This window comes from Coregonus lavaretus, assembly GCF_964263955.1.
Source record: "Coregonus lavaretus genome assembly, chromosome: 23".
Taxonomy (NCBI): domain Eukaryota; kingdom Metazoa; phylum Chordata; class Actinopteri; order Salmoniformes; family Salmonidae; genus Coregonus; species Coregonus lavaretus.
Window position 1 is genome coordinate 9295946 of NC_140010.1, and position 10190 is coordinate 9306135.

General features: G+C 44.2%; 1 protein-coding gene across 1 annotated transcript; it reads left to right on the plus strand.

Annotated features, from left to right (window-relative positions):
- The first annotated feature begins 8610 nt into the window (after window positions 1–8610).
- Window positions 8611–9904, plus strand: LOC311150605 (uncharacterized protein). Its single transcript, XM_084188091.1, has 4 exons — window positions 8611–8713; window positions 8978–9089; window positions 9237–9311; window positions 9501–9904. Exons 1-4 carry the CDS (start codon window positions 8647–8649, stop codon window positions 9550–9552), a joined length of 306 nt encoding a protein of 101 aa, XP_084044217.1. The 5' UTR covers window positions 8611–8646; the 3' UTR covers window positions 9553–9904.
- Window positions 9905–10190: the final 286 nt, after the last annotated feature.

Consider the following 10190-nt stretch of genomic DNA (forward strand, 5'->3'; position numbering starts at 1 on the left):
AGAAAGTCAAAATGTTTCTTAATGGAAAATTACACTACTTTAAACACTTTCTCAAAACGTTAGACAAAAAGTTAAAGCGTATGCATATGATATCTTTCTCTGCTACTCAAATCTGAAATCTGAACATGAATACACTGCTCAAAACAATAAAAGGAACACTTAAACAACACAATGTAACTCCAAGTCAATCACACTTCTGTGAAATCAAACTGTCCACTTAGGAAGCAACACTGATTGACAATAAATGTCACATGCTGTTGTGCAAATGGAATAGACAACAGGTGGAAATTATAGGCAATTAGCAAGACACCCCCAATAAAGGAGTGGTTCTGCAGGTGGTGACCACAGACCACTTCTCAGTTCCTATGCTTCCTGGCTGATGTTTTGGTCACTTTTGAATGCTGGCGGTGCTTTCACTCTAGTGGTAGCATGAGACGGAGTCTACAACCCACACAAGTGGCTCAGGTAGAGCAGCTCATCCAGGATGGCACATCAATGCGAGCTGTGGCAAGAAGGTTTGCTGTGTCTGTCAGCGTAGTGTCCAGAGCATGGAGGCGCTACCAGGAGACAGGCCAGTACATCAGGAGACGTGGAGGAGGCCATAGGAGGGCAACAACCCAGCAGCAGGACCGCTACCTCCGCCTTTGTGCAAGGAGGAGCAGGAGGAGCACTGCCAGAGCCCTGCAAAATGACCTCCAGCAGGCCACAAATGTGCATGTGTCTGCTCAAACGGTCAGAAACAGACTCCATGAGGGTGTTATGAGGGCCCGACGTCCACAGGTGGGGGTTGTGCTTACAGCCCAACACCGTGCAGGACGTTTGGCATTTGCCAGAGAACACCAAGATTGGCAAATTCGCCACTTGCGCCCTGTGCTCTTCACAGATGAAAGCAGGTTCACACTGAGCACATGTGACAGACGTGACAGAGTCTGGAGACGCCGTGGAGAACGTTCTGCTGCCTGCAACATCCTCCAGCATGACCGGTTTGGCAGTGGGTCAGTCATGGTGTGGGGTGGAATTTCTTTGGGGGGCCGCACAGCCCTCCATGTGCTCGCCAGAGGTAGCCTGACTGCCATTAGGTACCGAGATGAGATCCTCAGACCCCTTGTGAGACCATATGCTGGTGCGGTTGGCCCTGGGTTCCTCCTAATGCAAGACAATGCTAGACCTCATGTGGCTGGAGTGTGTCAGCAGTTCCTGCAAGAGGAAGGCATTGATGCTATGGACTGGCCCGCCCATTCCCCAGACCTGAATCCAATTGAGCACATCTGGGACATCATGTCTCGCTCCATCCAACAACGCCACGTTGCACCACAGACTGTCCAGGAGTTGGTGGATGCTTTAGTCCAGGTCTGGGAGGAGATCTCTCAGGAGACCATCCGCCACCTCATCAGGAGCATGCCCAGGCGTTGTAGGGAGGTCATACAGGCACGTGGAGGCCACACACACTACTGAGCCTCATTTTGACTTGTTTTAAGGACATTACATCAAAGTTGGATCAGCCTGTAGTGTGGTTTTCCACTTTAATTTTGAGTGTGACTCCAAATCCAGACCTCCATGGGTTGATAAATTTGATTTCCATTGATAATTTTTGTGTGATTTTGTTGTCAGCACATTCAACTATGTAAAGAAAAAAGTATTTAATAAGATAATTTCATTCATTCAGATCTAGGATGTGTTATTTTAGTTTTCCATTAATTTTTTTGAGCAGTGTTTATTCTCCCAATCAAACAGCTGTTTTAGTAACTGCATCAACAACTTTTCTTCAGGTTTTTGAATGTCACGATCGTCAGGGAGAGACCAAGGCGCAGCGTGATGAACAAACATACTTTAATAGTTAAAGTTTAAACACAAAACAAGAAACGACTCGTGACGTCCAACGGTATCAATGACCGAACACGGAACAAAAACCCACAAACACAAAGGGAAAACAGACAGTTTAAATATGGCTCCCAATCAGAGACAACCTGCCAACAGCTGACACTCGTTGCCTCTGATTGGGAGTCACTCAGGCAAAACATAGAAATAGACGAACTAGAACCCCCAACATAGAAACACACCACATAGAACAAACACACCCTGGCTCAACAACTAGAGTCCCATAGCCAGGGTGTGACAGTACCCCCCCCTAAAGGCGCGGACTGCGACCGCGCCTCAAAAAGAGCAAAACAGGGGAGGGCTGGGTGGGCATACCTCCTCGGCGGCGGTTCTGGCTCCGGGCTTGACCCCCACTCCTTCTCTAACCCCCCAAAGTACCCCTGGTCCGGTCTGGCCCTGCTGACCAGAGCTAAACTGAACACTGGTGGAGCGGATTGCTCTAGCTCCGGCGTGACGCAGCACCTGACCGGTGCCGGACCCGCCACCGGTGGAACAGGCACGGGCCGTGCCGGACTGACGACGCACACCACTGACTTGGTGCATAGAGCAGGAACGGGCCGGACAGGGCTGACGAAACGCACCACAGACTTGGTGCGGGGAGCAGGAATGGGCCGGACTGGGCTGGCGACGCGCACCACAAACTTGGTGCGGAGAGCAGGAACGGGCCGGACAGGGCTGACGAAACGCACCACAGACTTGGTGCGGGGAGCAGGAATGGGCCGGACTGGGCTGGCGACGCGCACCACAGACTTGGTGCGGAGAGCAGGAACGGGCCGAGCCGGGCTGACGAAGCGCACCACTGTCTTGGTGCGGGGAGCAGGAACGGGCCGAGCCGGGCTGACGAAGCGCACCACTGACTTGGTGCGGGGAGCAGGAACGGGCCGAGCCGGGCTGACGAAGCGCACCACTGACTTGGTGCGGGGAGCAGGAACAGACCGGACCGTACTGGGGACACCCACCACTGGCCCTACACCGGGATCTGGAACGGGCCGGACCGGACTGGTAACACACCCCAGTACCTCTCGCCGTGCCTCTCCACCTTCCATCCCCTCTTCGACCAGTGGCCCCCGTAACCTGGCGGCCTCCTCTGCCAACCCACTGGACCGCTCTATCGCGGCCTCCTGCTGCCCCGACGTCATGAGCCCCCCCCTAAAAATTTTCTGGGGGTCTCTCCTCCCCGTGGGCCAGGCCTCTATCGTTCTCGCCCAACTCTCGCTCTTCTGTCTCCAACTCCCGCTATTAAGCTCCTCAATGGGCTTGACCCAGTCGAGGCTCTTCCTCCATTGTTCCCAAGTCCACTCTCTCTGCTCTTCCCTCGGCTTGACCCAGTCGAGGCTGCCACGGAGATCTGCTAGGGATCTCCCTGGCGATGGCTCCTCGACTCGCTGCTTGGTCCAGTTGTGGTGGGTTTTTCTGTCACGATCGTCAGGGAGAGACCAAGGCGCAGCGTGATGAACAAACATACTTTAATAGTTAAAGTTTAAACACAAAACAAGAAACGACTCGTGACGTCCAACGGTATCAATGACCGAACACGGAACAAAAACCCACAAACACAAAGGGAAAACAGACAGTTTAAATATGGCTCCCAATCAGAGACAACCAGCCAACAGCTGACACTCGTTGCCTCTGATTGGGAGTCACTCAGGCAAAACATAGAAATAGACGAACTAGAACCCCCAACATCGAAACACACCACATAGAACAAACACACCCTGGCTCAACAACTAGAGTCCCATAGCCAGGGTGTGACATTGAAACTGCCGGTTTGACCAGGGGTGAGCTTTTTCAGAAAGCCTGTGGTTCACACAAATGAGCACATTGTCATAGACACTCCACAAAAAATGTATGAGAGTGCTAGGGACATCTGTCCAGCAGAGGACAGTTTGCCTTTGAGCTACGGGTCACGAACAGTCATGTGACTTCGTCGGTAACCTCGTCCTCAGGTGGAAGTGTTTGGGAATGAAAACTTGGGAATGAAAACTTCCCTGGTTACTATGGCAAAATGTGGTCAAGCTGGTCTCTTATTGCACATCAGTGATCATTGCTAGACAACCATTGTCAGGTCTTGTCATAGAGTTTCACTCAAATTTAAGTCAAAACTGTAAGTCGGCCACTCAGAAACATTCACTGTCATCTTAGTAAGAAACTCCAGTGTAGATTTTGCCTTGTGTTTTAGGTTTTTGTCCTGCTGAAAGGTGAATTCATGTCCCGGTGTCTAGTGGAAAGCAGACTTAACCAGGTTTTCCTCTAGGATTTTGCCTGTGCTTAGCTCCATTATGTTAATGTTTTTACCTGAAAAACTCCCCAATCCTTCAGGATTACAAGCATTCCCATAACATGATGCAGCCACCAATATGCTTAAAAATATGGACAGTGGTACTCAATAATGTGTTGTATTGAATTTGTCCCAAACATAACACTTTGTATTCAAGACAAAAAGTTAATTGCTTTGCCACATTTTTTGCTGTATTACTTTAGTGCCATGTTGCAAACAGGATGCATGTTTTGGAATATTTTTGTTCTGTACAAGCTTCCTTTTCACTTTGTCAATTAGGTTAGTATTGTGGAGTAACTATAATGGTGAACCATCTTCAGTTTTCTATCACAGCCATTGAACTCTGTAACTATTTTAAAGTCACCATTGGCCTCATGGTGAAATCCTTGAGCGGTTTCCTTCCTCTCCGGCAACTGAGTTAGGAAGGACGCCTGTATCTTTGTAGTGACTGGGTATATTGATACACCATCCAAAGTGTAATTAATAGCTTCACCATGCTCAAAAGGATATTCAATGTCTGCTTTTTTATTTTTACCCATCTACCAATAGGTGCCCTTCTTTGCGAGGCATTGGAAAACCTCCCTGGTCTTTGTGGTTGAATCTGTGTTTGAAATGCACTGGTCAACAGGGACCTTATGGATAATTGTATGTGTGGGGTACAGAGATTATGTAGTCATATAAAAATCATGTTAAACACTATTATTGCACACAGAGTGAGTCCATGCAACTTATTGTGTGACTTGTTAAGCAAATTTGTACTCCTGAACTTATTTAGGCTTGCCATAAAAGGGGTTGAATACTTATTGACTCAAGACATTTCAGCTTTTCATGTTTCATTAATTTGCAAAAATTTCAAAAAACATAATTCCACTTTGACATTATGGGGTATTGTGTGTAGGCCAGTGAAAAAAATCTCAATTTAATCCATTTTAAATTCAGGCTGTAACACAACAAAATGTGGAAAAAGTAAAGGGGTGTGAATACTTTCTGACGGCACTGAACCACTGTTACCAAAGAAAACAATACTAAAGCACACATTTACCAGTAAAATAAAAAAAATTCGTTGATATTTTCATTTTTAAGCAATTCATACATTCTAATTTTTTGGTTGCTAGAGACACGACCCAGTTGTTCGTTCGATTAGTTTGATATTTATGGACGCAACCCAGTTGTTCATTCTATATGTTCCGTTGCCATGCTCGCTGGCAACGTAATCTTGCTTGCTAGCCATCCAACTAGCTACAGCTATCACAGTCACGACCTCTGCAGCCAGAATAACAGCAAAATAGCTGCATTTAAAATTTGTTTAAGCTGGGGGTTTTTTACATTCATTTGGATACATCCATAACAATGAGCTGATTATGCCCAATTTTGCCTGGCATGGTGCCTTCCCATCAGGACACTCGCCATTACGAGGAGATCACATTGCATATCAAACACTAGGCTGGAAGCTAGATAAATAGTTTGTTTTTAGCAAACCTGCCAATATGACAAACAAATTCAAAAATAGAAGATTCTGAAAACAGCTAGTCATACTAGAAATGTAAGGTGGGAGGATTTGACAGCATTGCATCACTTGCGTTATGACTACAGTAGGGACCGGAGAAATTCATGTTCGTCATTCACAACGTTAGGTCATCAGATGCTTCAAAAAATATGTCTCTGCAAAAACAAATCAATAGCTAACTAGCTAGCAAAAAATGGTTCATTGGACCTGCGTTTACAATGTATTACATTTCATTTTTTGTGCTTATTCATTTAGCTTTCTGTAACTTTGTAGCAAGTACAGTCTGCATGTGTAGGCCCATTTGCAAGGTGTCCCGATATATTTTCCAACTGTCCTGATATATCTTCCAACTGTCCCGTTATCTGGTTTAAATGTCCATTCTAGAATGCCCTTCTAGCCTATCAGAAACCAGTATTCAACAATGCTGTGGTATGTACTCCTGAGTGGCGCAGTGGTCTAAGGCACTGCATCGCAGTGCTAACTGTGCCACTAGAGATCCTGGTTCGAATCCAGGCTCTGTCGCAGCCGGCCGCGACCGGGAGACTCATGGGCGGCGCACAATTGGCCCAGCGTCGTCCAGGGTAGGGGAGGGAATGGCCGGCAGGGATGTAGCTCAGTTGATAGAGCATGGCGTTTGCAACGCCAGGGTTGTGGGTTCGATTCCCACGGGGGGCCAGTATAAAAAAAAATAAAAAAAAATGTATTCACTAACTGTAAGTCGCTCTGGATAAGAGCGTCTGCTAAATGACTAAAAATGAAAAATGTAAAAAATGGTATAAATATGTTAATTAAAAACAAGAAACACTTATCGAATGAGAAAACAGAAATCCGCATAGGGTTTAAAAAAAGGACTTGCGCCAGACATAGCATTTTCCTTGATTGCCAAAAAGCTCAATTTTAGTCTCATCTGACCAGAGTACCTTTTTTTCTTTAAGCAATGGCTTTTTTCTGGCAACTCTTCCATAAAGCCCAGCTCTGTGGAGTGTATGGCTTAAAGTGGTCCTATGGACAGATACTCCAATCTCCGCTGTGGAGCTTTATAGCTCCTTCAGGGTTATCTTTGGTCTCTTTGTTGCCTCTGATTAATGCCCTCCTTGCCTGGGCTGTGGGTTTTGGTGGGTGGCCCTCTCTTGGCAGGTTTGTTGTGGTGCCATATTCTTTCCATTTTTCTGATATTTTTTTATAACCCAACCCTGATCTGTACTTCTCCACAACTTTGTTCCTGACCTGTTTGGAGAGCTCCTTGGTCTTCATGGTGCCACTTGCTTGGTGGTGCCCCTTGCTTAGTGGTGTTGCAGACTCTGGGGCCTTTCAGAACAGGTGTATATATACTGAGATCATATGACAGATCATGTGACACTTAGATTGCACACAGGTGGACTTTATTTCACAAATTATGTGACTTCTGAAGGTAATTGGTTGCACCAGATCTTATTTAGGGGCTTCATAGCAAAGGGGGTGAATACATATGCACGCACCACTTTTCCGTTATTTATTTTGTATAATTTTCTTTAACAAGTTATTTTTTTAATTTCACTTAACCAATTTGGACTATTTTGTGTATGTCCATTACATGAAATCCAAATAAAAATCAATTTAAATTACAGGTTGTAATGCAACAAAATAGGAAAAACACCAAGGGGGATGAATACTTTTGCAAGGCACTGTATATCTGTTATTGCATTTCATTGTGTACTGTGGTCAGGATTTTGTTTCATGCCATTAGCTTAAGGCTACAGTCTGCAATTGGTGCATCCATTTTTTTTCTATATGTACAGCCATTGATTCTTGGCACATGGTTAAAACTTCTAAATGATTTTGATCTCATGGATGGGTTGTCCTTTCATCCATAGCTCTGTCTATGAATGTTAGTGTGGTTACATTTCTTCATGTTGAATATTTACATTATGATTGACCAAATTTGGCCTTTTCTTTCCTAACAGCTCTGAAGGATAATCCACACAATCAGACAAAATCATGTCATGCACATTTCCAGCACATTCAATAAATGTGCTTTGTTTATAACTTCAAGTAGATTCAAATTCAACTCTTGACTTGACTGTCCCCCTGGGGGCAGAGGTGCTCAGAGGGAAGGGGTGCCCCTCTCCTGCCAGTGGGTCCCTCTGCCTACTGATCCCCCTCCAGCCCAGAGAGGACTTCAAGAACATCCTGCTGTCATTCAAACCGTTGTGATAAAATAGTTCTTATTAAATTCATTTAAAACTTCACCAATGCCTCCTTGTCTTCTGCACTCTATTATTAGTTTTCATATACTGTGGTATGTAGGAGAATGTATAAAAGTCTAGTAGTCTGAGTGTAGTTACTTCTGATGAAATGTGTGATCTAACTGCCCCAAAATCCAAAGTATTAAGGTTGATATAGTAGTCTATCAAAGTAATCAGAATAATTGTACCAAATTTAATTTTGTCTGTATTTAACTGCTTCACTTAAGTAAAACGTTTTAAACTTCCACTACCACAAAAATACTTTTAAAGAGTTAAAGCAAGTCCCACAGTTTTTCTTTATGGAAAATTACCATCTAGTTTATATTCATATTGATGGCTGTCAACCCATGACTGATGCACTAGCGTTGTATGTACTACCTTTGTATTCAGTATCATTGTGGTTCATGTGGGTCTTTTATATGTTTTTACGTCTCATGTGCTCCTTGCTGCAAAACCAATTGCTCTCTGGGACAAATAAAAGTTCAAACTTGAACTTGAAACTTGGTCTTAATTATGCAATCTTTATTGGAAATGTCTGACTAAGCAGAAGCACCCCAGTCGCCCCAGCCAACCTCTTCCCCACTCTAAAATAATTAACAAAAAATAAAACAGAGATCCGGACAGACTAGATCCAGTTCCTCATTTTAGTTTTTAAAAGCTGAGGTTCTGGTCAGGAGAGATCAGTCATCTCCTCTCCTCTAGCCGGTTCTAGCCTTCTGAATCAGTCAAGAACACAACAAAACATCTCGATAGCAACCATGCAGCTGTGCTACGGACCAATGGCGTGCCTCGCTCTCTTCCTCTTGTTAACGGCCACTGGCACTGGTAAGTAGTCTACTCCTGTAGTGAATTGTGGGGGTATAGCCCTTGCAGGACTTGAACCAACAACATTGCATCTGTTCATCCAACAAATAATATATTATGCCAAGAGATCTCAAACCCTTGGAAAATGTATGGGTGTAGCCCTAATATGTATGTGTGTTATTAACTCTGTAAATGAGATATTACAAATATGCTGTACAGGGGAAGTTAAGACTGGGGTGGTGGTTGTGGGTTAAAAATGTTGAATATGCTTCTTTAACTCTTCAGAAGCAGACAAGGTGCACAACTGTTGCACAGAGGTCTCCAGGCAGAAGATCAATGTTCCTATCATCGGAGCCAGACTACAGAAAAAGAATCCTCCCTGTGTCAAGGCTGTCATGTAAGAACCTCCCATCCCTACTAGCACAGAACATAGAACGTCACAAATGAAATGTTTAGGCCTACTTTGACCATCTGCATCCAGATGAATGAGTAAGGACGAGATTAGGACAGTTGTCTAAATGTTGTCATCTTGGGTTCCACACAGATTCGAGACTGAAGATGGAGAGATTTGCAGCCACTGGAAAGAGGCCTGGGTTCGACACACATTCATTCAGCTGGAGTAAGTCATCAATTCATATACATCGTGTAATACTCACTGTAGGCTAACTCAGTTATACTCTCCAGTTACATGGCTGGCTAGAGTAAGTGACCTGCACAAGGACCTGTACAAGGGCCAGAGGAGAAGACAGAATGTAAAAGACAGACATGGTTGAAGTTGAAATGCTAACGATGCTGCTATTTCTTCTAGAATGGCCAGAAGGTCACTGAATACACAGAACACCACCAGCACCTCCCCGTAGAGGACACTACTACTTATTCTTCTTGTTTATCAATCATCACCAACATCGTCACTGGCTGAACTTGAGGGATAGCATTGTTTAAACCTGTAATTTAAATGATCAACCTTTAAATTATGTTATTTATGCTAATGAAGGTATAATTTAACCCATTTAAATATTGTGCGAAAAACGGGTGTATTTATTATTTATTTATTGCCAGTTTAAGTATTTATTGGATGTTGTATGTGTGTGTAGAGGGCTATGTATGAATTGCGGTTTGATATATGCTTTTAACATTAAATTAATTCCTGTGATGTATATGTATATCAAACTGGTTTAAAAACAAAACAGCCTATTTAAGCTCCAATGGAGAATTGAAGACGTAATAATTGATGCCACAAAATATTTTGTACTACATAAACAATATTTTCCATTAATAGTGCACTTGAATCCCTTGTTATCCTTTCTTATAATCTCTCAGTCATTGCGGTATTCTGTATGTTGTAAATTCACAATTTTGCATGGATGAATAGGCTTTATTCCATTCATTCATTTTCTGCTGTTGTTCCTCACTTTGGCTGCACCTCTTCTTATGGATCGTTGCCTCCATCTGGGGGATTCAACCTAGCATTGCAGCTTCAGCCTTCATGTTGATTGAT

What these genes read in the sequence shown, in the direction of transcription:
- LOC311150605 (XM_084188091.1), top strand. Translation starts at nt 8,647, where the DNA reads ATGCAGCTGTGCTACGGACCAATGGCGTGCCTCGCTCTCTTCCTCTTG. An exon ending in GTTAACGGCCACTGGCACTG is followed by an intron (nt 8,714 to 8,977) that starts GTAAGTAGTCTA and finishes TTAACTCTTCAG; the next exon opens with AAGCAGACAAGGTGCACAAC. An exon ending in CCCTGTGTCAAGGCTGTCAT is followed by an intron (nt 9,090 to 9,236) that starts GTAAGAACCTCC and finishes GGTTCCACACAG; the next exon opens with ATTCGAGACTGAAGATGGAG.